The sequence below is a fragment of the Nyctibius grandis genome, chromosome 1 (assembly GCF_013368605.1).
Source record: "Nyctibius grandis isolate bNycGra1 chromosome 1, bNycGra1.pri, whole genome shotgun sequence".
Classification (NCBI taxonomy): domain Eukaryota; kingdom Metazoa; phylum Chordata; class Aves; order Nyctibiiformes; family Nyctibiidae; genus Nyctibius; species Nyctibius grandis.
This window is the reverse complement of record NC_090658.1, coordinates 64,331,281-64,357,130: the sequence shown is the minus strand read 5'-3', so window position 1 is coordinate 64,357,130 and position 25,850 is coordinate 64,331,281. Positions and strand designations below refer to the sequence as shown.

General features: G+C 42.2%; 1 protein-coding gene across 1 annotated transcript in view; it reads right to left on the bottom strand.

The window, feature by feature from the left end:
* Nucleotides 1-549: 549 nt before the first annotated feature.
* Nucleotides 550-25,850, bottom strand: part of NHSL1 (NHS like 1) — a 198,650-nt gene continuing 173,349 nt past the window's right edge. Inside the window, exons 5-9 of the mRNA XM_068403754.1 lie at nucleotides 23,919-24,111; nucleotides 18,886-19,017; nucleotides 5,621-9,040; nucleotides 4,946-5,075; nucleotides 550-1,413 (exon numbers count right to left, since the gene is read on the bottom strand). Of these exons, the coding sequence (XP_068259855.1) occupies nucleotides 690-1,413; nucleotides 4,946-5,075; nucleotides 5,621-9,040; nucleotides 18,886-19,017; nucleotides 23,919-24,111 (4,599 nt within the window). The 3' untranslated portion in view covers nucleotides 550-689. The remainder of the gene's footprint in view (nucleotides 1,414-4,945; nucleotides 5,076-5,620; nucleotides 9,041-18,885; nucleotides 19,018-23,918; nucleotides 24,112-25,850) is intronic.

The following is a 25,850-nucleotide window of genomic DNA, read 5'->3' as shown; positions in this document are numbered from 1 at the left end:
TAGTAGTGTGTTATAAAACTCTGCTCCCTTTTCCACATTAACTACGTATTTCATTTTCCCTCAGGAAAAAAAAAAAAAGAAAAAGTACCCTGGACCAATTCATAACCTGGTGACCTAGTTGCTTTAGCAGGACATGCTTATCTTAGACTGGGGCATACCCAAATAATAAGCGTTGCAACCCCAGCACCAACCCTACTACCTTCTCATAGGTGAATGTGCCTCATCCTGCCTCTCTCTGCTTAACAAATGTACTACGCTGCACCACTACAATGCTTTTGAAGCAAATGTCCAGCTTGTACCACAGGAGCCTTCCCATTCCTCTTCTTCAGGCTTATTCCTAAATTTTGCTTGCACAATTGCAGTCTCAAGAAAAAGAAAAACGTCACACCCCTACAGGCTCTGAGAAAACTGCCCCCCCGCCCCGCCCCCACCCAGAGGACCTTCTAAGGCTTTACACAAAAAATTCAACTGTTAACTTTCTTTAAGCCGCAGACCACTCATTCAAAGCAAGTCCTCCCCACCCCAACCCAACCATGCAGAACTGTCATTGCTTTAGCATTTAAACACACACATGCAGTTCATGGAATAAATGCTCAGCAAAGTAAACTTGTCCTGGTCTGGGCTTTCTTCTGGAATCTAGTCCTCTGTCATTTTCTAGACTAATATCCAATGCCTTTTGTCACTGCCTTTTAACTTTCTTCAGCTGAAGGGCTTAGATACTTCCTTGAAGTACCTGGTTGAGTCATTAAGTCTAGATGGGTTGGATCCAAGGTCTCCTTGCAGCCTGCCTCCTCAGCATATGGAAAGTCATTCATGTCCATTTCATCACTGGTAAACATATCAAGCTGCCTCTCTTGCTGCTCTTCCAAAGTCCTTCGGACCCTGCCCTCTGACCCCTCCACCACTTCCCCATCTCCTTCACTAATGACGGTCATGGGGCTGCTCTGGATGCGGTTGCGGATATTATACTTGCTGCTGGCAGCGGAGGGGGGTGTTCGTGACCGGCCATACCTAGTGCCAGAGAAGGACATGCTCCTTGGCATCAGGCCCTCGCTCTTGGCCCACTCTTCCTGGGCCCGTTTGCTCTTGCTGGGTGAGCAGCTGGCAGGGCTGTCAGAAAGGTCAGGGGAGGAATCCATCTTTGTCCGGTGGAACCGCGGGTCTGTGTTCTTCAACATCTCTGCCGCAGACATGCGGGAACTGGTGTCACAGCGGCTCCCTTTCTTCAGCAGCAAGGCTTTGAAGTTGTCATTGCTGGTGCTGCTCTTGCGAACACTTCTCTGAATCGATCCAGCTTGTTTGAGGGTAGCTAAGGTTGGGGAAGCACCAGTGGGAGTTACGGGGGGCGATGGAGAATGGTTGTGGTTACGGTCGTCTTCAGAATCTTTACGGCCAAGGACTTTCCTTTTGGACCTGAGTTTGAAAAACAACAAAAAAATGAAACTTATTACCTCCCCTAATTAAACTCAGCTTAGAGGGATGACAATGAATTAAGCTAAAGCAGAAGGAGGGCTAAGGAAGAAGTAATCTAAATCTAAAGCCTGAATAAGAACACCACCAAAACTGTATAGGCATTAATGCAGGTATTGGAGCTATAAGCTAAGTTTATTGTTCTTTCTTCTGCAAATCCAGAACAATGAAACTACTAAAACCGGCAACACGCATGTCCAAAACACCTTAGCGAATTTAGAGAATCAGGTTTTCTGGAGTCAGTATTCAACTGCTAAGACTAATGCATTATAAAGATTATACTCAATTCCATTTGTCTGTTAGTTTGGGGATTTGATTAAAAATATGTCATTTAGAGTGTGCTGGGTTTTGTTCGGTTTGTTTTACTATTTCATTTGATGCTCCCTGGAGAATTAGAAGTGTAGTTTAGCGTACTTGCCTTTAGCAAAGGATATTGCAATGCACTGCTGCTGAAGGTAAGATGGAGTAAAGTGAGACACATGTAACCATCCTGGATTAAATGATTTAAAAAAAAAATCCCCTCCTCAACACAAACACTAAATGATAGTGAAAACTGAGTTTTCCAGCTTCTATGAAGATGCACAAACAAAATTCACAGTTCTGTTGGTGCTCTGTCATTGCAACACTTCGACTAAATGAAGGAGACCAACTTCCTGAGATGAAAGTTATCTTTCCAAATGAAAGGGCGGATTGTTTTTTTAATTTAAATGTAAAGTGCAGGGATAACAAAAAAAAATTAAGGAACAATCACAGAACTGGTAATAAGTGGAAACTGGACTTCCATTGCCCCATTTTCACACTACTAGAAATCTTAAAGAAAGAAATGTGTTACATGCTTGGTATCTGTAGCAAAGCTGCTTTGCTTCTTTGCAGGCTAAGCAAGAATTAATTCAAAAAGTTTGTATAAAGGCTAATTTTACATATGCTATTTTGGCAAAAGTCTAAAATAAGTCAGCAGACTTGTTACAAATGCAAGATTATAATGGTGTAATTCCATATTAATTTTTATCAAGCATGTGTTCAATACAGACCGTTCCCCTTGTACAACAGGTTTCTACTTAACGTGACCTTTAACTGTACTTTCTTAAAGGCCTTGAGATTTTGCCAAGGCAAGCTCAAATGTCTTTATTCATTGCAGCCTACTGATAATAAAAAAAACAGAAAACAAAGTAGCAGGATTCATCAGCTGAGTAGGTGGCAGCAACAGACATTGCCATAAACCCTGCCAAGTCTTTGGAGCGATCCTGTCTCTCTTAAGTGGTGAAGTTTCTGCATAGGTCACTTAGGACACCCCCCACAGGCAGCTGTGACAGCTGTTATTTTCAGCTGCTGCTGCCTCCACCTGCCCTTCTGGAAGAAGAATGTAATACCGACCTCCATTCTGCCTGAGGATGAATGGGCACCAGAAGAGAGCATAGGCATAAAATGACGTCTTCAGTAGCAGCAAACGTAAGAACCCTGACTAGATTTAACTGTGTGTCAGTACTGCAGGCAGCAAGTGGATTTGGTGCTTGGATGGTCTGCGAGTCTGTATGCGAACACGTGTGTGCATTTAGTTACAGTGAAAAGATTTCCCTTCCTCAGGGTTCTGGCTGCCTATGGGTATCTTTAAACACTGTAATGCTGGGCTTGTACTGCTGCCAAAACCCAAATGAAATTCCAAATAAACAGAAAGCAAAATTCAAAGATCAGCAGGGAATTAGTTATCCTGGCTTGAAGTAATTCAGTAAGACTGTGAATGCAGTGCAGAGTGGTCAGTTTGCTGTCAGCATCTAACCAGCTTTTCTCAGCATGTATGAATTATGGCAGAAACTTAACATTAAGAACAAAATCTGGTTTTGGTGGCTTTTCAGACAGAGATAGGGCATATATTCAAACAAAACTGTGACTTAAACTTAGATTGTTCTTCCTGCCTTTAACGCACATACCACTACATTTCTTGTCTTACTCCAAAGCACATATTCAAGAGTGCCAATCACTGAAATAATACCGTTTAGAAATAGTGGGAGGGGAAAGCAAAACGTTTTTCATTAATTAACAACCAAGGAAGATAGTGGTTCAAGTCTAAAGCCAGCAAAAGCAAGATCTTAATAACAATGTGTCAAGCAGTCACATCCAGTTCCATTGTCCATTTCCCCATAAACTCATGAATTCCACGATGTGCATACACACAGAGGTCCACTCTCTATCTGCATACATAATGGAGAAAGGCTACTGGCCAGAATATTTCATTCTAAAAACAGATTTGTCGCAGTCCTAGCGAGAGCCATGCAACATGAATGCAACAGACCATTTTTAGAACAGCTGCTACAGGCCAAGCCCAAAGGGGTAACCGTAAGTTATAAAAAGTCAGTATCATATACACGTGATTTTTGTAACATCTGAAACAGAAACGTTTCAAATATAACGTTTCAAATATAAACGTTTCAAATATAACCCAAACATTTGCATCCCAAGTGCTGCAGTCTCCCAGCTCCCGGCCATGTTCTCACAACAGGCTTTTCCCGTCCCTCAGTACTCCTGATGCAGAACTCATGCACAGATGCGCAAACTGACTAAACACCTACATAAACCTATACAGACCCTGCCAAGCGCTGTCTGTGAGCAGTTCAAAGAGGTGGCCCCTCTACATTTTGAAGTACAAGACAAAGCCACAAGATGGCACTACCACTACATCGATTCCAGTCTAGAAGCAAGCTCAGTAGTCCAGAGAGTGGTAATGATCTTCTGTGTGTACTGTTTAAATGGTGCACACGTTTCATTTTGTGGTTTTAAGCTTTTTTTCCTTTTCTTTTTTTGAAAACCTAACGTGAACAGCACAAAAATCTAGTTCTATTCAAGATGATTTTGTTTTTAAGGGAAATGAATAATGTCATTAATAATAGAGCCAGTATCGCACATTTCATTCATGAACCGGTTTGACACAAAACACCCGACCTCAGGCTGGATTATGGCAAACTATAATCCAGCATTTGCCATATGTTTTGCCATATGACTGACATGTTGTGTTACTTGCCAGTTTCAGCCACGCTTGCCATGAAGCATTAGCGTTGAGCCTCTGTCCCAAACTGCACCATATAAGCAGCGAAGAGAGTAAAAAGAGATGGAGAAGAACGAGAATGAAAACAAAAAGATACACAGAAAAAGCAACAGTAGAGTTAATACGGCAGATTGAGAACAGTACAATAAATACTAGACGTAACTTGATATTTTACAGGGCAGGATATTTATAATATAATCTACATTGATTTAAACCTGTAGCTTTTAGTTCAGAATGGATTAAATATATTTGTTAAACAATAAACCACAAGTTCTTTTCCTTATCTTTTTCATACGCAGCCTTAGTAGAAAGTTGATAAATGTGTGCTTTCTGTTAAAGCAATGACTGTTGTAATTGGGTGTTTTAGTAAAACAATGTTAATTTTTGAGAGAACTACCAGACCCGACAGTATGGAAAGGGCAATTTCTGCAGTACCTGTGAATGGCTGCAAAAAGATCCTCCGTGGTCCTTGGTCTCGCTGGTGTTGCCACTCCGTCCGTCTCTTCCCCATAACTATTGCTCGGCAGGAATGAACTATTTGCTGTATCTGATTCAAACACCTCCACTACGCAGAGAGAGTAAACAATACCGTCAGTCTGTCACGGGAACCCAACAGGCATATAAACCTGAAAGCAGCCCTCGCTGCCTCTAAGGCAAAGCAGAGACTGACTGAGTGCACCGTTGTCATTGTGATTTCAGAACAAGGCTTGCTTAGGAAACTGCAGTGCACGAAATGCCTGTGCTTGCTCACACACACAGGCGGAGGATCATACTGAGAGAAAATGGGTATTGTTTCCGCTAAAATGCAAAATCAAAATTAACAAAGCTAACCACGTTTTCATAGCATGTTTTAATCCTAGCACAGCTAAAAAAGCAGAATTTTTATTTCCATGTCTCTAATAACGAGAAGTCAGAAAGGAATTAGAAGAAATCTCATCAAGTATTAATCTGATCCCTGCAACTTTCTTTAGGCTTTTAGTTTTAACTAGTGCAAGAGGCTCTTTTCTCTACAGAAGCCCACCTGAATGCTAGGATTGCTATTCCCACTCCCTAGCTTCTTTAAAACAGCTACTGCTGCATCTGAAGAAGAGTCAGAGAAGAGAGACTCACCACTTTCGTTCTCTTGAGATAGGTGCCTGTCAGCGTTACTGCCGCTGTCTTGGCTGCTGCCTGAACTGCTTCCTTCATCAAAAGCAGACTGCTCCTCCTGCCTGGGTTCTTCTTGAACTGGTGATGCAGCAGGCTGTACAAAGGCATTAGCTCCCACTGTCTCAGAGAAGGTGAATCTGGCAGCTCCTCCCTCAGGAACCAGGCTGCCAGAGTCCATCTCGCTAGAACTGAGTCCATCTGTAAAACAGTTTCTCGCCTCCTCGCAGTGTGCAAGCACAGTGTCTCTCTTAGTTGGGCTTGATGTGCTTCTGACAGTATCACTCACTTCAGCTGTTTTCTCCACTGTAAGATCTAACTGTGGAGGTGGTACAACAAGGAACAGTTTGGGTTTCTTTGAAATAGGAGGTGGTTTCTTGCTTGGCAATACAACCTGAGTCTTGTCGGGAGATGCTGGTGACTCCTGAAGTGACATGCCAGAATGGAGGTCTTCGCTCTGCACTGAAGACTCAGGTGTGTCTTCAGTAGCTGTCCCCAGTGAATCAGCTTCGAAAGACTTGTTTAGACCTACTGCACTTGCAGGCTTTTGATCGCCGTCAAGCACAGGTACGTTATCAGAGAGAATGAGAGGAGAACCCCGAGCCAGTGTTTGAACTGAGTTTTTAAATGAAGTGCCTTGAGTTTTCATTTCCTCTTCACCTAAGCTGTTACCGAGTCTTAGTGAGAGAGATGGCTTTAGGGAAGACTGCGATGATGAATTGACAGTACCCTTTTCCTGAGAGATGGTTTCAGAAGCAGATTCAGGTGATGGTTCAACTTCTGTTGCTTTTTTCACAGACCTCAGTTGCACCATTTGCAACGCTTTGGTAGTTACTAAGGGCATCACAGGTCTCAATGAGTCTTGCTTGTTGAGTGGCTGTTTCACTGGACTGTAGCAAGAATCTTCCTGGTTGTGCTTCTTAAAAGAATACTGTGGGTATATTGTTGCAGTTTTTGTTAGTTTGGGATCAAGAGGTGGTGCCGGTGGCGGGACAGCAAAGGGCAAAGTAGAAGGAGGAGGAACAGGGGACGAGAACGAACTGATGGAGGCTTCTTGCAGAAACCATGGGACAGTCTGGGCAAAGGAGGAATTTACATCAGCTTCTGGTGGAGGAGGGGGGAATGTGGGAGAGGCTGCCAATGGTGACAGATCCATGCCTTCTGCTGGAGGAGGAGGAGGGGGAGGAGAATGTTCAGGGCTATGCGAAGGAGGTGTCGGGAGAGGAGGTGGTGGAGGAGGTGCACCACAATCCGGAGGAGAGCTCAGGGTGGGGTCCAATTTCTTCACACTCACACTCCCTTCAGTAGATGTATTTGAAGAAAGAGAAGTGGAGGATGAAGACATGGAGACTGAAGACAGAAGAGAGGATTTCCTTTCAGGCACTTTAGGCTTCAGCTTGGATTTCCCATTTCCTGATGATGCAGATTTTAAAAATACAGGCACTGGAGTAAGCGCGGTGGGTGTATTGGACTGGCTGGAGTACCCACTCGATGGCGATGTGACTCGGTGGGATTTCTCTGGAGAAGTGCTCTTTGGTTTGGCCAGTCCACTGGGCACTTGTGGCACAGAAGCCCTTGAGCCATCACTGAAGTGGCTGATGCTGTAATCACTGAGAGCAGATGATGTACTGGCAGAATGGGTCACCGGGGATTTTACCTGGTCATCTGCCACTGCAGCATAGTCGCTGTAGTAACCCCACTGGTCAGCGCACTCTGACTTGATGCTACTTGTTTCACTCTGAGAGGGAGTGACTGTGCAGATGGAGTACAGGTTTGGAGCAGTGGTGGACATCATGCTGCTGCTTGCACTGACCGAGCTTTGGCTGCGGGAGCGCAACACCCAGGGATCCTCATAATCACTGCAGGGGCTCTGGGAAGGGGAGCTGCCGTTTTTGCACTTGAGATTCAACTGCAGAGAATGCTGGAGGGTGGCAATGAGGGTTTCATCAAGTACCTGTCCATTGGACTGGGCTTTTTTCTTGGGCATCCTTCTGAGTGAGTCTGTTCTGGATGGTGGCAAAGGTGGCTTCTTTGCCTTTTTCAGAGAGATGTTTCTTGCAAGGGATTTATCACCTTGACCTGACTGCTCATCCTGATGTTTCTTCTCCTTTCCTTCAAAGACATTTATCACGCTGTCTCTGGGGTTCCCAAAACCATTAGTACTATTGCATGGCATGTCTGACTTCAGTCCTGAGTCCATATGCATGGAACTGTAATAACCATCATGGTCCACAGAACACAGAGAAGTAGAATCGTCCCTGACCGAAGTCCTCTCCAGGCTGCTGCTGCTCAGGTTGCTACTGGGAGTGGCACAGCCTGGTGTGGTACAAACCACCTTGCGTGAAGGAGTCTCACTGTTTTCTGCAGACTTGTACAGCCAATGCTCTGTGCTGTTCACTGCTGCTTGTGCTCGTTCCCCTGAACAGCTAGACTCACTCCTACCGTCACTGTCCTGAGAAGGGTTTGGTAAAACAAGATTGTTCCTACAGCTGTAGCTCATGCCCTGAGACCCAGCCTCTGCATTTCCAGGAGTGCTAAGAGAGACAGCAGAGTCACCAAGAGAAAGCATCATGACAGTATTAGATGGGATGGTATCTGAAGTCTGTGAGTGACGCGTGGAGCTGCTCTCGCTCCAGTTACCGCTTGATGAATGGTGATCTTCTTTCCCACTTACTGCACAACTGGCAACAGGATTGTCTTTTGGCTTTGGGTAGGCAGCGGAGCTGGTAATTTTACTATCCAATGATCCAGCACTCTGGGCAGCATGAATAACGATAACTTCTGAGGAGGATGACAGCGTTGCGTTGGGTATGATGCTCGTTGAGTAGGTGGCATGAGGAGAGACCACACATGCTGGGCTTGTGGACTTTTCACCATCACAGCTTTTCACCTCTTGAGACTTCGGCCTCGACACGGTCCCTGTCGTGGGACTGTTCCTCAGATGCGCAACACTGTCATCCACTTGCAATTTACTTATCTGGTGGGGTAAAGTGCCAGCGGTGTCTTCTGTCTGCCTAGTGATGCTCTGTGTCTGCTCTAGGGACTGCAGAGACACTCTCGCACCAGCCCGAGGCAAGCTGTGAAAACCTACGTCGCTGTTTTGGCGAGAAGCAAATATAACTGCAGCAGAGTCACTCATCACTGACATGTTTCCAGATGAGCTAGAGAACTGAGACATCTGGGCTGCGATGCCTTGTCCTTTCTGCGCTCGTATTCTTCTCATTGAAGGGGGCACAACTTTAACTTCCTCCGTCTGGCAGCTGGTGTCCTTGGTTTCCGAGCGCTGCACAGCAGAGCGATAGCTGTCCAGTCTCCCTAGTGTGGAACAGTGATCTGGGACATACATCGAATGCCCTCGAAAATCACTTTGGCCAGTGCCAACTGCTGGAGTCAAAATAAAATAATTATTCCTTGAAGCACAAATGCACATTTATCTTCTTACTCATTTAAAACCAAAAACCCCCAGCAAACTGCTTGATCCCCATGTTCTTGAAGGTTATGCCTTCTGAAAAAGAATCTGCAACAATGGATTTTGCACAGGCAGCATGCATTTTCTGCATTTCTCTTCCCTTTCTCCTTATTACGAGGAACCTCCTGCTTACAGAATCGTCTGCGTTCCTGCCGCACATTCGACACATGAAATCCTCTGTTTGTGACATGGTAATAATTTCCATAGTAATCAGTTATGTCAGAAATCAACTAGCACTGTAGGCAAAGCAGCAGGAACAGACAAAAGACTGAGAAACATGAAGTGTGTTTCCATGCTAATGCCTCATGCAATAAAGAAAAGGGGAAGGAAATGTGGAGACTAATGTGAATAATCAGACCTGCCTTTTAAAAGCATTACACTTCAGAAAAAAATTTTCAGGAGACACGGATAGCTCTCCAAGTCTTGCAGTTCTTCTGAAAGGAGGCTTAACACACTGAAACATGCATTGTTTTACCATAAATAATACATATGCTATAACAGCATTTATACAAAGACATTATCCAACACTGCAAAGGAAACTATTAAGTAACATTTCTCCATACAACTACTTTCTGTTTATCAGAAAAGAAAAACTCCAAGAAGCAGAGAAAAGAAACAGCTAGTACTGATGGTCGTCTCATCCTCAGCACCGTCAGGAAATTAAAAATAACTGTACTTTTTAAAATGAAGTCATAATCATATATTAGCATAAAAAAAAACCTTTGAGGACAATAGAAAAACAGTTTTAGTTTGAAATATAGTTATCACTGGGTCAGTAGAAAGGACTCTAGGGTTCTTTTAAATTTACATTATTATTGGTAGCTGCCTTCTAGAATCACAAACCAGAGCACTGCTTTAAAATTAGTCTGCGTGAGGCTGTTGCTTTTATATTCAGTTGCATTACTGTATAAATGGCAGACACGAGAGGCAGGCGTGCTGCTGGAGATGCTTGTAAGGATGCTGCATATGTCACTACAGAGGAAAATTGGTTATTTCAAGTCTCCGCCTTAAAGCTAGTCTCAGGAGTGATGAAGTAGCACGCCTGATATGACTGTTCTCCTTTCGTATTTACTATATGGCACTGAATCAGGAGGATAGGTATTCTTATCATGCAGCTTTAAACACCACTTATCCTTATTCTTGTCAGGCAAAAGAGGCATTTAGGACAAGGAAAAGAGGGCTCTGAAAAGGCTACAGTGAAAGCAGCACACGCAGAAAGATTGTTTACTTCTTTTCTCCAGGCACACAAGTAGCCTTTTAGCAGCAGCCTGAAGCCTGTTTAGTTCGCTTTGTGTAGATTCTCTTGCTCTCATGAAAACATAGCCTCTTTCTGCTTCTGGTAGAGGTTTGCAGCAAAGCTAGATACTGGGATGCTGGCAAACATCTTGGATAATCTAATATGAGATACTGTCAGAACAGATGGACTACTGCAGCCAACCAAGAGAGGTATTTGCATATTCCATATAGTTATTAAGAAAGAAAAATAATTTAATTTTGCTTTCCATGGGTATTTTTTCAATAGAATCAGGTTAAGAGAGAGAAAAACATCGAAGTAGACATTACAAATGTTTCTGGAACCATGAAGTCACTGATAACAACTATTAGCCAATTAAAAATAGCCGGTAATAAAAATCTGCATACTAAGTTAAATAAATAACCAAAGAGATGGGGCATTTTTCTTCTTTCTACCACTACGAAATGTACACACACACACACACGCGAGGCAGAGGATGAGGCTTGTGGAGAATGAAGCTTGTCAGCACTACAGCAAGTATCTCACACCATCACATACCAACCTGTGGCTGAGAGCATCCATTTCAATACATTTGTATTCACAAAGGAAGCTAAATGCACCCCACTTCACAAGCAGTGTAACGCACACAGTTTATGCTTGTTTACAATGTTACTGCTAAGGAAAGTAGATGGCAAAGCAGAACAACGCTGGACTTGATAACCTCCCCTTTCCTCCTTCCAAAACCAGGAGTGTCAGAATGCATTATCGGGACATACTGTTTATTGCAAATGCACAGCGATGCTTTAAAATGTCTGAAATACAAAATTAAACCCTGGCGCTCTATCTAAGCTACCAAATGAAAGAAGCCAAGGACCCTTCTTATGTCAATCCAAGCTAAGCCCTTTTCCAGCAAGGAGGCTGTACCTGGGGAATCCCTGGGGGAGCAGCTCCTGCCCCATCCCCTGGCACCTATGCTCAGACAGAGCCTGGGAAGCTGCTGGCTGCCCAGGCCAGATCAGTGCCAGAGGAGCATGCCAGCAAGAGGGCAGCATGAATAACTGCAGGATGCTGCTGAGCATCAGTGCTAACCCTGTGTTTGTTACTGGAATAGATGTAACTTAGGGTCCAGTCTAATATGCTCACGGAAACTGCATAAAGTGACTCAACAGCAGTAAACCTTTACAGCCTTGATGCTGCAGGGAAGCCCATCAGGGGCAGGTCTTTGCACCAGTGCGAGACCTCTTGTAGTTAGAATAGTTCAGAGCCCAAATAAATACAGGGTTCAGAGGGGGCAATATAGCCCAGTCGCAGAAGTATAAACTACAGGGCTACGTCCTTCAATCATTATATGGGATATGGTTAGGGAAGGCCTTTTTCACAGCTGTTGCTATTACACGGACACAACTTTGAGGTTTTAGATACTTTCGGTAGAAATGCAGCATATTCTGAAATTACTTTAGCTTTGTTTTGGCTTTACATGTATGCACAATCTCATGCAAAGCTGTGAGGATTTACTTGTCCTTTATAATACAGCAATTGCTCTTTTCACAGTTCCGTTTCCTGAAGAGGGACAATAGAAATCTGCAGGGAAATTGGTTCAAAAAAACAACTAAAGGGACATTTAGGACTCAGGTAATCTCTTAAAATGTTGAGGGTTTTAAGATTTTGGTTGAATTGAGAGTAGGGTAGCGAGAAGCATTTTGTTTGCAATTTCCAAATGCAGTGTAAAACCCTCACTCGCTTCCAGAGTAACATTGAAAAGCAAGGGTTTTCAAAAATCCTTAAAAACAAACCACCTTTGTTGGTACTGCAGCTATAAGATGAACAATCCAACTCTAAGGGACAGCTCAAACCTTTAACTGACTATTACACTGAAAATGCTATGTCTCTCAGAAAACCTCATCTTAAATAAATAGTAGTCAGAAGTTACAAGATTCCTGCAACACCAAAATTCTGGTACTGAATCAGAGCTTTTAAAGAAGTCCATCTAATTGCAGAGGAGATGTCTGAGCAGACAGCAGCAAAAAATATTGCAGAACTGGACATCAGGTTACAGGGGCTGATTGTTATGAAGTCAGAAGTGGCTGCAATTTGGTGGTATGATAAATGTGGCTGAAAGTAATAGATACTCATTTTGTCTGCATTTTGTATTATCCTGTGTCCAGTAGCCCTGCAGCCAGTGCTATGTCCACCGCAGGAGACCTGTACCTACACTCCTTTCTTCTTTATTACCCTAATTCTTGCTATGCTGAAAATGCTGAAAACATCTCTTAGGGCAAATGCTCTTCCCTAATGCACATGTTCAGTGTAGATGCCAGCAGCAAGCAGAGAACACCCGCTATCTGGAACAAGCGAAACATGTGACATATTTAACATCTCTTGCATGGAAGCACAAAGAAAAGGTTCAAATGCACTCCTTAGCTCCAAGCGCTTGAGCCAAGGTAGGCATATACAGGTTACACCAGTTCGCCCTGACTCTGTCAGTTACTGGTGTTGCTCATCGGAGATGACAGGGACTGAGACTGACTGCAAATTTGATGGAAAAAAGAAAGTATCTGCATGTAATCCCCAGGTACCAGCTACTAGAAGGCTCCCTGTCTCCCTGTGACTCTGGCTGATCTGGTGGCACCAGGAACTTTCTGCTGAGAATCAGCAGAAAGTTCCTCTGCATTGAAATGCACATAGAAAACTGACAATTTGAGAGGATAAAAAGTGTGCTGATATAACAGAGAGATGCTTGTTTCAACTAGTATATAGACGTAATCTCTCTTCCCAAACTACTTCTGACTAATCATTTCTACTATAAGCACTTGTCTCTTGTGCCACAGGCACATTCCTAAGATTTGTTGCTTTCATCTTCTCCTCCTTGCCCCACCTACCAATCCTCCTCCAAACTGGTGACCTGGCCAAGTCACTGTGCAGGCACCACAACTTCCAGTGTTACAAAAAACCCCAGAGATTCTTCATCTGTTTTACCCTAGTACTTACATACCAAATGATTTTTAATAGATACTCAACAAGAAACAGACAAGTACATCAGGCTCATGGCAATTTTAAGGAATTTTCACTGTGCTCCATGAAGCATTTGTAATCTCTCAGAAGGGAGAAAAATATTGCAGAGAATCCTGCAACACTTTTCAGTACTGCCAGCTAAAAACCATCTTGAATCCTAGCATATATCACTGCCACCTTGAAAGGGAGAATTTTGATGAAAATATAGGGAATTTAAGTTTTCTTGATTCTGTTAATTTCACTAACTGAACAGCCTCTGGTAAAGATTATATTCCTGGCATCGCTGTCTTTCATCCCCCTTATCAAAAAGCAGATCATACATACTTTGTAACATCCTGATCTCTGGATGAATAGTGCTGGAAATGTACAATCTTGGGAAACTACAGCTATAAAACAGTACTCGTTAAAAGGCACAATCACTCTGAAAGAGAAATATTCTCTCCAAAGACTGTTAAAGTTGCAACTTGAAGCAGGATGCAGAATTACTTGGCTTAAGCAGCTGGATATTTGCATGGTATTTCTGTAGGACCACTAGATATCTGGGATTCTTCTTACCTGTGGGACCTATAACTTGAGTGACTGTTAGTGCCAAAGGGACTAATTGGAAAAGAGTAGCAATTAAGAGGAACAGAACAGCTGAGCTCCCGAAGATCAAAAGGACTTACGTGCCCCCACGTTGCTGAGATGGAATGGTTTCCTCTAAGGCACGTCAAAGGAGAAGCTTCAACAGTCCCAAATGATACCTGAGACACCGGCTGGTACCAACAGGGGGTCCGAGTAGTGCCAGAAGAAAGCAAATGAGGGACTGGTGTCAGTCAGATCCATCCTGATGACTGACAGGAAGTCCTATAAGTGACACCTCATTGTGAGCTACTGAAAATGGAAGGCAGGGAAATAAGCTGAAGAAAAGCATATGAGGTCATTCTGACCCTCTGAACCCTTTGGTTAGTAAGAAAAAAAAAAAGTATATGGGGGGAAAAAAAAAAATCACAGAGCTGTAAAGATCCTTAAATAATTCAAGGAAAGTACACACAAAAGAAAAAATTAGAAGACATTTTTTGAAAACCAAAGAGGACAGAAACTTTCTGTTTGATTAAAGAAAAGCAAAATGCCTGGCCGAAGAAGAAGAAATCAAAAGGTGGAAAACTTGAAGATGCTTTCCTCTCCCCTGCTTTGGTGAGGAATGTTTACTTGGAAGAACAACTGTGGTGGAACCGATACCCAGGTCTGGGACCTGCTTCTCCTGCAAGACAGGGAGGGGGTTCAGGACACCAGAAGCTGTCCATCAGTGCCTGGGACTGCATCAGTGCTGAGCTCTGCAGAAACACTCACAACCAGATACGTGGTACCTTCAGAAAAAGGAAGTTAGTCTGAGCCAGACCCTAGAGCACTGATACAGAGAAGGCACCATGGAAACGTGAAGGCATTTTGCTGTCTTTATTTCATCTGGAGAGTTGGAATGTGTGAAGGAAGCTGAAGATAACCAAGAGCAAGAAATGAGCAAGGCCTGCGACAGAGTCTCCCAGAGAGCTGCTCATCTCTACCAAACTTCTGTTTGGGAATCATCTTCTTGCCTGAGGGAATAATACAGGTTTGCATATAAAGTACTACCTGAACAAGACAGCTAGAGGCGATGGATAATGGCAACACAGAGCAGCAGAGCACAAAAACTTGAAGTAAGACATCATCTCAAAGTTTCTTGCCCTTTCTGCAGTTTTGATCCAACACTGACTCCATTAAATACGTATATAATATTTATGATCTGTGAAACAATGAAGGTAATTCAGAGGTATGCAAAACTCATTTTTTCACTGCTGTGTTTGGCAGAGAGGAATGCTTTGCCTTCTCCTCTTACTTTGGTGTCACTCTGCTAAATAGTACTGAGTACTGCTGTTAAAAAATAACTGTTCAGAAAATAACTGGCATCTCTAAACTGGTAGGCCTCTCATATTCTCATTCTGTCCCAGAATCCCATCTATCACATCACATTTTATTCATGCAGCATTTTTGATGCGGAAGTTTCCAGGCTATGCAGAGAGACTGGTTCATCCCTGGAAGACACCTGTGAAAACACAGCAGTATTAGAACGCTCAGAAGTAGAAATGTTTAAAGATACTTTCAGCACATGCCTCATGGGTGCAGTTTACAATTCCTTTCAGTACGTTTGGCTAAGTTCTACAAGGGCACCAGGGCCGCTGAGCTCAGGCCACGAATCAGCGCAGCTTTCCCTTCTGTTTGGTCTTTTTTGTTCCAAAGGAGCCAAAGCAGCCAGGGGAGAACCCCAGCAGCTTGGCCCAGCAGAAGCTCTTCCAGGCTCTCTCACAAGAAATTAAAATAGTTCAAGCTTGGTTGAAGCTTTGAGGTTCTCTCAGGTTTCTGCTTCCTTCTGAAGGATAAACAAGAGGTAACAAGAATCTGCTGTATGTGTTGGTTATTTAGCCTGCGCACAGCAACTTTGGTGTACCGAGGGATTTTAATCTTTGTGTAAATATTATAGCCATTCACAGCAATGCTTTAGGGGAGAAACAAAGAGATTTATTCAGCTGAAACCACGGGGAGAATGTCAACAAGCACAATGCAATTGCTTGATTTGGAGTTTAGTCCGGATCCTTGTTCCGATCAAATGAACCGTGGAATGTCTTAAAACAACTCGTCGTTTGTTTTGGGACAGTGAAGAGAAATAGGCTACAGAAGTATTTGGGGAGTGACAGGGGAGAAAAGGCAGAAAGAGCACTGAACAATGATGGGGGAGACTTAATTTATTCCCAGCCTTGCCAACGGCCTGGTGGGTGACTCCAGCTCAGTCACTTCACTGTAGCATGCCTGGTTTCCCCATCTATAAGATGAAGACACTGATAACTGTTCTCTTTTCAAGCACACTTTGTTTCTCGTGATGGAAAGCAATATGCTAACAGGATGGATACTGCCATCAGAGAGTTTTCCCGGCACACATTTTGCTGTCTGAGTGACATACAACCACCATGGAAGCAACATGAAGCTCCTCAGACAACTTTCACCATAGGGCAGATGGCTGAAGCCCTACGTGCCTGACAGTTGTGGGCCAGGGAACCATCCAGAGAGAGCTCCTATAGTGATATACTGCCAGCCCAGAAATTTCCACAACTTAAAACAGGAGCCAAGGAAAACCTTCAAGCAGTGCAACATGAAATGTGCTCAGCACAGAGATGAAAGACTGAAATCAAGACCATATAACCTGTTACCCTTAGCAAACAGACTGGCAATAGTCACAAACTCCTTTTGAGATATTAATTGAAGAATTCTTTTTAAGGTAGATGCCGACTGCATTCTCAGTTTATTCCACCAGGTCAACTACAGTTGATGTTTTCAAGCATCAAACATCTGTCTGAAGTGGTCACAAACGTAACCTCAAAGTTTTGGAAATGCTGCCAGCAGGAATCATTCTCCACACATCCGCTCAAGTACAGTTGTCACCCATTTCAAAATCCACGTGCCTCAAAGAGCCTCAGGAACCCCAACAAGTGACAAACGATAGTGTGGAACAGTTTTCTGCTTCGATCTCCTTTTCTCCACTACTTGCCCTTGAGGTAGGTCCTACATGTGTCAGACAATCTCTGTCAAAAACTATGACCTTGCTATGTACGTCATTTTCAGAATACCACACTAGACCCAAGACCACTGTAACAACCCTGAAAATGAACAGTTTAGGCAATGTCCTGTATTAGTTTTGCATTTAAGTGGCAAAAGCGTTTTTAAGGAGCATAAGTCATTTCATCTCAGCTCTAGACAAAGAACAAAGTGATGTAGTTTAAAATGGAAGAAGGGAATGCAAAAAGTATCCATCCTGAACAAATGAGAGAGGGTGAGGGTTGTCTCTGTTATTCCTCAAACCACTGTAAACATGGTATCTGAGGGATTAGCCTCAGAGAGACATAAAACAGGAGAAGGGAATCTTTTGTTAAGAATAATTCAATATTAAGTTTTATGTAGCTTTGTTTCCAGCTTTGATCTTTGTTTGGTTAGAACAAATCTACTTTATTTTATTTAACTCTCAAGCTCACTTATAGTTGATTGCGAGGCTGATAAATGTGCCGTTCTCTCTCAGGAAATAACAAATTCAAATTTTGAACTCCAGGAGGACTCCAGGTCTGAAAAGCATCTCCTGCCAGGTGGCAAGGCCCATGACGGACAGCAAAGAGGGAGGAAGGGAACCCACACTATGAGGAGGAGTTACCTATGGCAGGCATGAAACAGCATCCATCCCACAAGAAGAGATGGACAAAGACACCTGACAGCTTTGGACGAACCTCAGAGCAGCAGTTAGAAATAAAATTATTATGTGAGATCCAAAGGTAAGGAAATGTAAAGCTGCCTAACTTTAGCTATTCCAACAGGGTTAGGGCAACTGAATTTTCTTTCTCGAGGCAGAGGTTTCCCATGGCAGGGCACTGTTTCATTATACATGCTGAAGGAGCACAGTTCCACACACAAACTGCTCTTCATGTACTTGCTTGTTTCATGGCTTTCTCTACGCCTGGCCCTCTAGCCCATTTCAAATCCATCCAGACAAGTTACATATTTTCACTTCTGTTACTGAAAAATCTAGACAAAGAACCAAGAATTAAAAACATAATTAAAAAAGAGATGCAAAATGCAAGGTAGTAAAACTTACTGAAATCGTCAACATGAGACAATTCCACATGTAAAGCACCTAAAATTGTGTTCTGTCAGACTATTTTAAAAGACATTCTTCTACTGAAAAAAAAAAAAGGGAGGAGGAGCATAATTTTATCTGTGAAGTTATCATTTGGGAAAAACTGAAACATCTTTTGAAAAAATAAATAAGAATGACCAGTTTTAAATCAAAGAGTTCTGCAAAAAGTGTCTGAAAGGTCTGCCAAAATTCAGACTGCTTCATCAGCTTTGAACATCACGTATGCTACTAACTGTGAAAGAGGACAGCCTGAGGTAGTGTAAATGTGATGAGCAGGCATTTTTCCTTTGGAATATATGCAATAGCTAATGAGCCCATGTAAATTACTTCCAATCAAATAACACTGATACTTAAGGGTCGCCAATTAGATCTAAACTGAACTGGAAAAGATACAGGTTTTCCACTGTTGATACAACTCTTGGCAGATTCAGGAAGGCATCCGTGAATTGTTTTACTCCACCAAGTAATTATTTGCAAGCCAAAATGCCTGCCCACTTCAGTTTTGCTTCAGTGAACATGCTGGGGAAGCAGACCATATCTCCAGGAAAGTGTTAAAGACCAGAAAACTTACATCCCTGCAGATTCCCGTTGTACCAGTACACTGTTTTCCAAATACCCTGTTCCCTTCAACAGATGGAATTCAACGGATAAAAGGTCCTAATTTCCCAATGCACAAGGTGGCAAGGAGGCACACGCGTATTTGGAACTGTAACAGGCTATCAGACTGTATTGGTTTCATGAGCACTGGTAATGTTATTAGTCGAGTAATGATAAGCAGTGACAATGAACAGTGGATGGAATACAGTTCTGATGAGCCATACCTAGCTCCTTTTGTATGTTGTCAGGGATTCCTGTAATAGTCTTTCTCCTTTTGACTTTCTTCGGCCGTCTTACCACCGTGTCTGTGTAAATTAGAGACCGCCGAATGCTGGCTTGGCGGTCGAAATTCTCCCCTAATACATGGTAGAACAAGCAAAGCAACATTACTTCCAAGCACGCTGACATCATGCACTTTCTTCCACTAGTTTTGTTGTAGAAATGGAAAAAAAGGCATTAATAAATGATGTTAGCTTGGTCCTACAATGAAGGTTTACAATGAAGGAAGATACGGCATATGTCACAGTAAGGCTTTAGACACACACATCCATTACACAGCACTGCGGGTTTTAAAAGGAATTTTGACTTCCTGAGCCCAGTTCAGATCTGGTGAGAGCAGCTCTAATTCCACAAGTGACCAGAATCCTTGCCTTAATTTGACCCTTTGTGGGTTTTTTTGTGTGGTTTTGTTGTTCTATTTTAAAGTAACAAGATGCAGAAAAAGCAAATCTGCTCATGAAAATGAAAGATCACAATGGTTTATACAGGAACAGACATTGCCATTGGCAACAGCTATTACAACGTCTTTGCACAGCTCCATCGTTAAATCACACGAGATGCTTCTTTCTCATTCCAAGTTGCTGAAGCTGTCAAGTGTACCACATTTCTGGTGGTGATCTTTTAACATGAATACAAATAAGTACTATGGAGCATGCAGAGATCAGACTGATCTTGTGGTCTCATAAATATTTCAGAGTGGAAGCTGCTTAAAACTGAAACTTTATAAATTATTATAAAAATATACAATGGCAAGAGCTGAAAAAATGTGTGTGTAGTGCACATTGCCAGACTAAGCCTTATGATGACCATGTGCTGTATCATAATGGGACCCAGAAGCACCACTATCATTAAGCAGCTTTTCTTTAGGAATTCACTTTTGTTTAGAGGTTTATAATTTGGCCATTTTACTAGTAGCAAGATAAAACTTGCCCTATAGATTGTGAGATGAGTTAATTCTCTGTTACTTCTAAAAATCTAACAACTACCCACCATATCTCACATGTAACTTCCCTTTTTAGAAGTTAAAGCATTTTAAAGCACTGCTAAATGTCCTTTAGATGACCCATTTAAAACTTAAATGCAGAAAAAAAATTGATATACGTGTATATGTTTTCTGCCTTGTACACTCTTTTTGAAAATTGATGACCAAATTATTTACCTCTAAAAAGTGATTAATGCACAGTAACTAATACGTTGTAAATATTATCCCTGGCTGACTGCACATCAGTATGATGTGTGTCGTGCAAATAGCATAGGAAACCTCATTACCTCTATAACAGTTAAAGATACAGTCATATATTAAAGTATAGCATGTGGACTTGTGAAAATGCAAGGAAAAAACATAGCAGTTTCATTCACCGTATTGTAAATATAAAGACTCTGACTGTTTGACCAGAGCCTTGTGCTCCCTTGAGCTGCACTTGTGCTAAGCAGAATCCTTGCAGCTACAACATGCCAGTTTCATCCAAGTTTTGGACTGATTGAAGTCAGGGCAGATTAAGGGAGGAGGAAGCCCATGGGATCTATAAAATTTAGAGCTATGCATCCCAGCGGCTTAGTAGAAACCCTGAAATATTGAGACAGACTATCCACTGTCTGGGGCATTACTACTATTAGGATGTTAGGACCCTTATGGGGTCAGGGTCAGGACCATTAGGTAATCCTGCCACGCAGAATAATAATAATTCTAGCCACATTATAACAAATCCAAATAATTTGAAGGAGAAAGTTTTGCATCTCTGAACATAAATGCATTCAAAGGCCAACAATTATGCCTGAGATGGTGAGTTGCAAGGAAATTAAAATACAGCTTTGAATGCCCTGGAATGAAATGTAAATGGTAATTAGAGGGTGCAAACAAGGAGAGAGTCTTTTACATGAAGCCTCAGACAGCACAAACAGAATGACCATGGGGAAATGTTTCTGTCAGCTGATCTACAGTAACTCCTTCCCCTGAGCCACCCATGAGCTAACTCAACCAGTCCATCTTCAACGGCTTTTGAGACACAAAGGCTTTTTCAAAGCCACTGTTCCAATTTGTAGAATTTCGAAGTAGTAGCTTCAATAAATTCCAACAAGCAAAATGAGAATGTCTCAGTCTTTTTTCCCTTCTTCACTGTCATCTGTTTTTTTTTTTTTTTTTTTAGAAAATACCGATGTTAACATTAAATATATTTTGTAGATCTAAGGATACTTTTCTCCTTCTGTTACAGGTTTGTAGCAAATCATCTAGGCATTCCGTATACAGTTTACTCAGTTTTTCCTCATGCAGTTTATGCAGTTTCCTTGGATTCACCAAAAATAATTAAGTATGTGCTTAAATCTCGCTGAAGTCAGTCAAGCCGGACTCAAGCAAATGCTTAAGTGTTTTGCCAGATCCAGCCTGGCGCTGATCACCTCCACCATCACCAAATTCCTCCATCTGGAAAGAAAGTCAGTTCCGGAAAACCCACAAGAGCAGACACCATTATACATCTTTTAACACCCAGGATATGTAAAAGCAAAGACTGGCCACCACTGAAAATTGAGCCCAACCCCTTCCAGGCCAGAATAAGATCAGCCCAAGCACTCCCAAAGACTGAAACTGCTTCCAAATCTGGTTGTCCAGTCGGCAGCTTGTCAGCCTAATGCAATGCCCCTGCACCTTCAGGCTACTCAACAGATTTTTCCTACCACTGTATTAGTTGCAATCTGTCCACCAAAGAGCCCCAAAAGCTCAACTTGTGGAGCAATTATTGCACAACCACGTGAGAGGCCGTTGTAGCAGAATCATTAGTAATGCACTGCTGAAAACACTGTCAATTGCCAGCAGCCTCTTCAGAGGTTAACCTTTTATTTCATGCCAGCAGTAATAAAATGGAAGTTTTTTGACCTCTCTTCTGGGAGAGTGAGAAAAAGAGCAAGCGAAGGAAAAAGCCAAATCAAAACAAAAACCAGCGATGGTTTGTTCCACAGCACGTTGAACAAAAGGCACAGAATCTTTGGTCTTTTTTTTTCTGCCTCATGCAGTAACATAAGGAACTTCACAAAATAAAATTACTTGGCATGTGGGAGGGCAGAGGAGGGGAGCAGATTGTGACTTTTTAAAGAGGAACAAGGACAGCAGCTTTTTTTTGGGTGTTGTGTGTGGCTCGTAGTCTGTTACTGTCGCTTGCCTTGTTTCACAGTAGCAATATAATTATTCCAAGGGAAAGGAAATGGTGGATCCCAGGGACCAGTCCACATATTACAACAGCAGTCTTCCTTTACTGCCCTCCCTCTCCACTCCTTCCGATTACCATGTTTATAAGGGAATAAACACTCAACAGCACACTCCAGAAAGGTGAGGTGTAATAGGCACGTGCACTATTTTTATCAGAAAAGTTGAGAACCGCTGAGTTTGCTTAGTGCAAACCAAACAATTCAGGGGACACAAGGTTTGCTATACCAGTTGAATTAAGCTAGTTCAAGTCACAAGTGTCATTTATCCAAACACAGTAACATTCCTAGTGACACTGAATTAAATCTATGAGGGTTATTTGATCTCTTTCACTTCATTTTTCTTTCCATCCATTTACTTCTCCCACGTATTTTCAGTATGCAGGGTCATTAAATCGAACAGCAGATTACTCTTTGTGTAAGTATACTCTGTTCCTGCTGTCACAATATCTAAGCCCTGCTCAAGCTTATCGATTATGTCAGATTATCCACTGCTCCCATAACTTGGCCTTTTCCACCTGTATCCTACATTCCCTAGATAATGCCAACTGTAACATTTCAGCATTGCATTTCTCTTTGTTCTATTAATTTTCCAGACCTGGAGTATTTGCAGTTTTCTGTTGTCTTCATGATATTTATTTCAAATATTTTCTGCTGCTTATTTAAGGAAATGTTTCTTGTTGATTTTTCAGCACTCTCGGATTTTGTCACGGAAGTACTGCTCCTATACTATTTAAATATTTAAATACTATTAAATAGTATTATTTCGAAGACTAGTTTATAAAAGTATATGTGAAAAAATTATTGGTAGTCACATTGGGAAAGGGAACACCTCATTTCCTTTCAAAACAAAACCAAACATTGAAAGCTATTGATTGTAAGAGGAACCATGGAGCCAGAGAATGTCATATGGCACTTGAAATAAATTGGATATTGAATATCATCCTGATTTTGGCAGGCAAACGGTCAGTTATTTGAATTAACTAAAAACAGACAATCTTGATATTGTGCAGAAAAAGAGGGATTATTAAATGGAAGTGATAATTCAATCTTTCACAGAAATTCTATTTACACACAACAAAGTATCTACTTAGCATTAGGCTTTAATGTAATTTAAAACTTCCACAGAGTGGGAGTTCTGCAACTGTAAAGCCAAAGAGCATTTTCAAAATGAAGAGTTAATACATATCAAATGTGGACTATTGTCACATAAGTGGAGTATCTTACCAAAGGTCTTGCTCGAAGACGTTGGCCCACTAACTTTTGCTGTTCTTACCCTAGTCTCCTTGACACCTAAACCTTGTTGCTGATAAAAATAAGACCCCAGTAAGACTCTTGAATTTTGTAACATTTAGTCTTTGGAATACAGAAGTCCCCGATAACCTTCCTTACATAAAATTCCTAGAAGAAAATCCTGAAATATCATTAGCATTGCATAAAACATGATTTTCCATTACACATTTTCAGTGCAGTCCACAGCAAGACACTGCTATTTATTCAGTCTCTTCATATATTTCACGAACATCTAATGCTGTTTCAAGCTGACGCTGTATAGACTGTCTTCATTAATGATCATTTTAAGGGATTTTGAGGTTTTCTCATTGAGTTTGGAGACGGACTATTAAACACAAAACACTGTTTTCACAGAAAGGTGCAATAAGTAATTTAAAATTCATACATCAAATATGTGAGTGTCAAAATCCTATCCAACTGTATGGATCCCCTTTTATCCCTTCCCTCCCTCATCAGTGTAATGTAATTACTGAAATTAAAAGCCTACCAGTCACATTAATAGGAACCACATCTGCTTGGACTGCCTGTGCTTGTTGTCGCATTTTCTCTTCTGGTGTTGGCAGCGGGAGTGACTTAGTCCAGTTGGTTTGGGTGTTGATATCTGATAGCTCATTTGGAACTGGAGTTTTAGGCCTTTTGATGGTAATAAGCTTTTCTTCTTCTGGGGAAGAGATGGGACACTACAAACAGAAATACATGCAACAACGTAAGTTTATGACCAAAAAAAAAAAAAAAAAGTAGGACTATGGTATTACTAAGGTATCGCCAACTGCAGTCAGCACGATTGCTTGTGGAGCAAAATACACCCTCACCAATATCACACTTTGACCTACATAAAGAGTGATTTTAAAAAAAAAACAATAACCAAGAAACCAACAACAAAACACCTGGATTGTATTTATCCAAGACATCTGATCAGTCTAAGGAATATCATCATAGAATCATAGAACAGTTTGGGTTGGGAGGGACCTTAAAGATCATCTAGTTCCAACCCCCTGCCATGGGCAGGGACACCTTTCCACTAGACCAGGTTGCTCAAAGCCCCATCTAGTCTAGCCTTGAACACTGCCAGGGAGGGGGGGCATCCACAACTTCTCTGGGCAACCTGTTCCAGTGTCTCACCACCCCCACAGGAAAGAATTTCTTCCTAATATCTAATCTAAATCTACCCTCTTTCAGTTTAAAACTTTTACCCCTCATCTTATCACTACATGCCCTTTTCAAAAGAGCAGAGCAAAGCACAGTAACTAATTATCTTACACATTGACCTGGTCCCTGGAGTGATTAACCCCTCCCAGTGACCTATTAGGAAGATGAGATTTGAGCACTGTTTTGCTCTAGCTGTACTAGGTTGTAAGTATACATAAGGTCTCAGCAAGAAGCCTGTTACGAACAGACAGATTTTGGGAGAGCTCAGTAGAAGAACCAGCCAATGCACTCTACAAAATCATGAGCCATGGGTCAGTGAGATAGCAAGAATAACTTTGCTTTGGCCTTGGAGAAACTCATGCCACAGTCAAGGGGTTCATTTTGCCCATTTTTCAGGATGAAGCAGTTAACAGTATTAGTAGCCATCAAATGGTCATCTTAAAAGTCATTCCTTATCAAAGAGGCAGATTTCACCTCCACGACGGGCGTTTCACTTTAAAAAAAAAAAAAAAACAAAACAAAAGAATGAAACAAAAAACTTTCTGCACCAGAAGAAGAGGTTGCAACAGCTTGTGCAAATCCTCCCACCAGACAAGTTATAAGCCAAAACACCCATTAGCTTTTGGGGAGCAAATCTGTTTTCATTACAAGGTCTTTGCTTGCATGCCAGTAATGGCAGAGAAAGCCATAATGTAGCTTTTTACTGATAGGACAGTTACTAGTCCATGGCAAACCCTGAGGACAGGCAGGTTCAGGGCATGCAGAAGACATCACTAGGGCTTCTAGCAGGTGGTCACAAGCTCCAGCAAACCCTGAAGCAGCCTTCTCTCCTCCCCGCTCCTGCCAGCAAGGCACCCCAGGTAAACCTGGCGGCAGGAGAGGAAGGAAGACCTGGAGGAAAACCAACCTCTGCCTCCTCCTGCCCCCAGGCAAAACAAAAGAGAGAAGAAAACCATGGCAGAGGAGTTGTGCAGAGGCTGCAGCACTAGCAGAGATCTCTGCAGCCTCCTGACTCCTCTGCTTCAGGGGTGTTTGGTTTGGGACCTCCCTCTCCACCACCAGACCAGAGTTACAGCCCTCCCCCCTTTTCTTTATTCCTCTCTCCCTTTGGAGAGCAGAGTACTACCCAAAATAGGGCTGTCAGTACTGGATCACTGCCTCTCCCGGTAGTTACTCCCTCATTGCTGTACATGGGCATGGAAAGAAACATCACAGCTATTTATAACAGATGGATATTTTTATGGGTTTTCAGTCTAAGCGATCTGTTTTC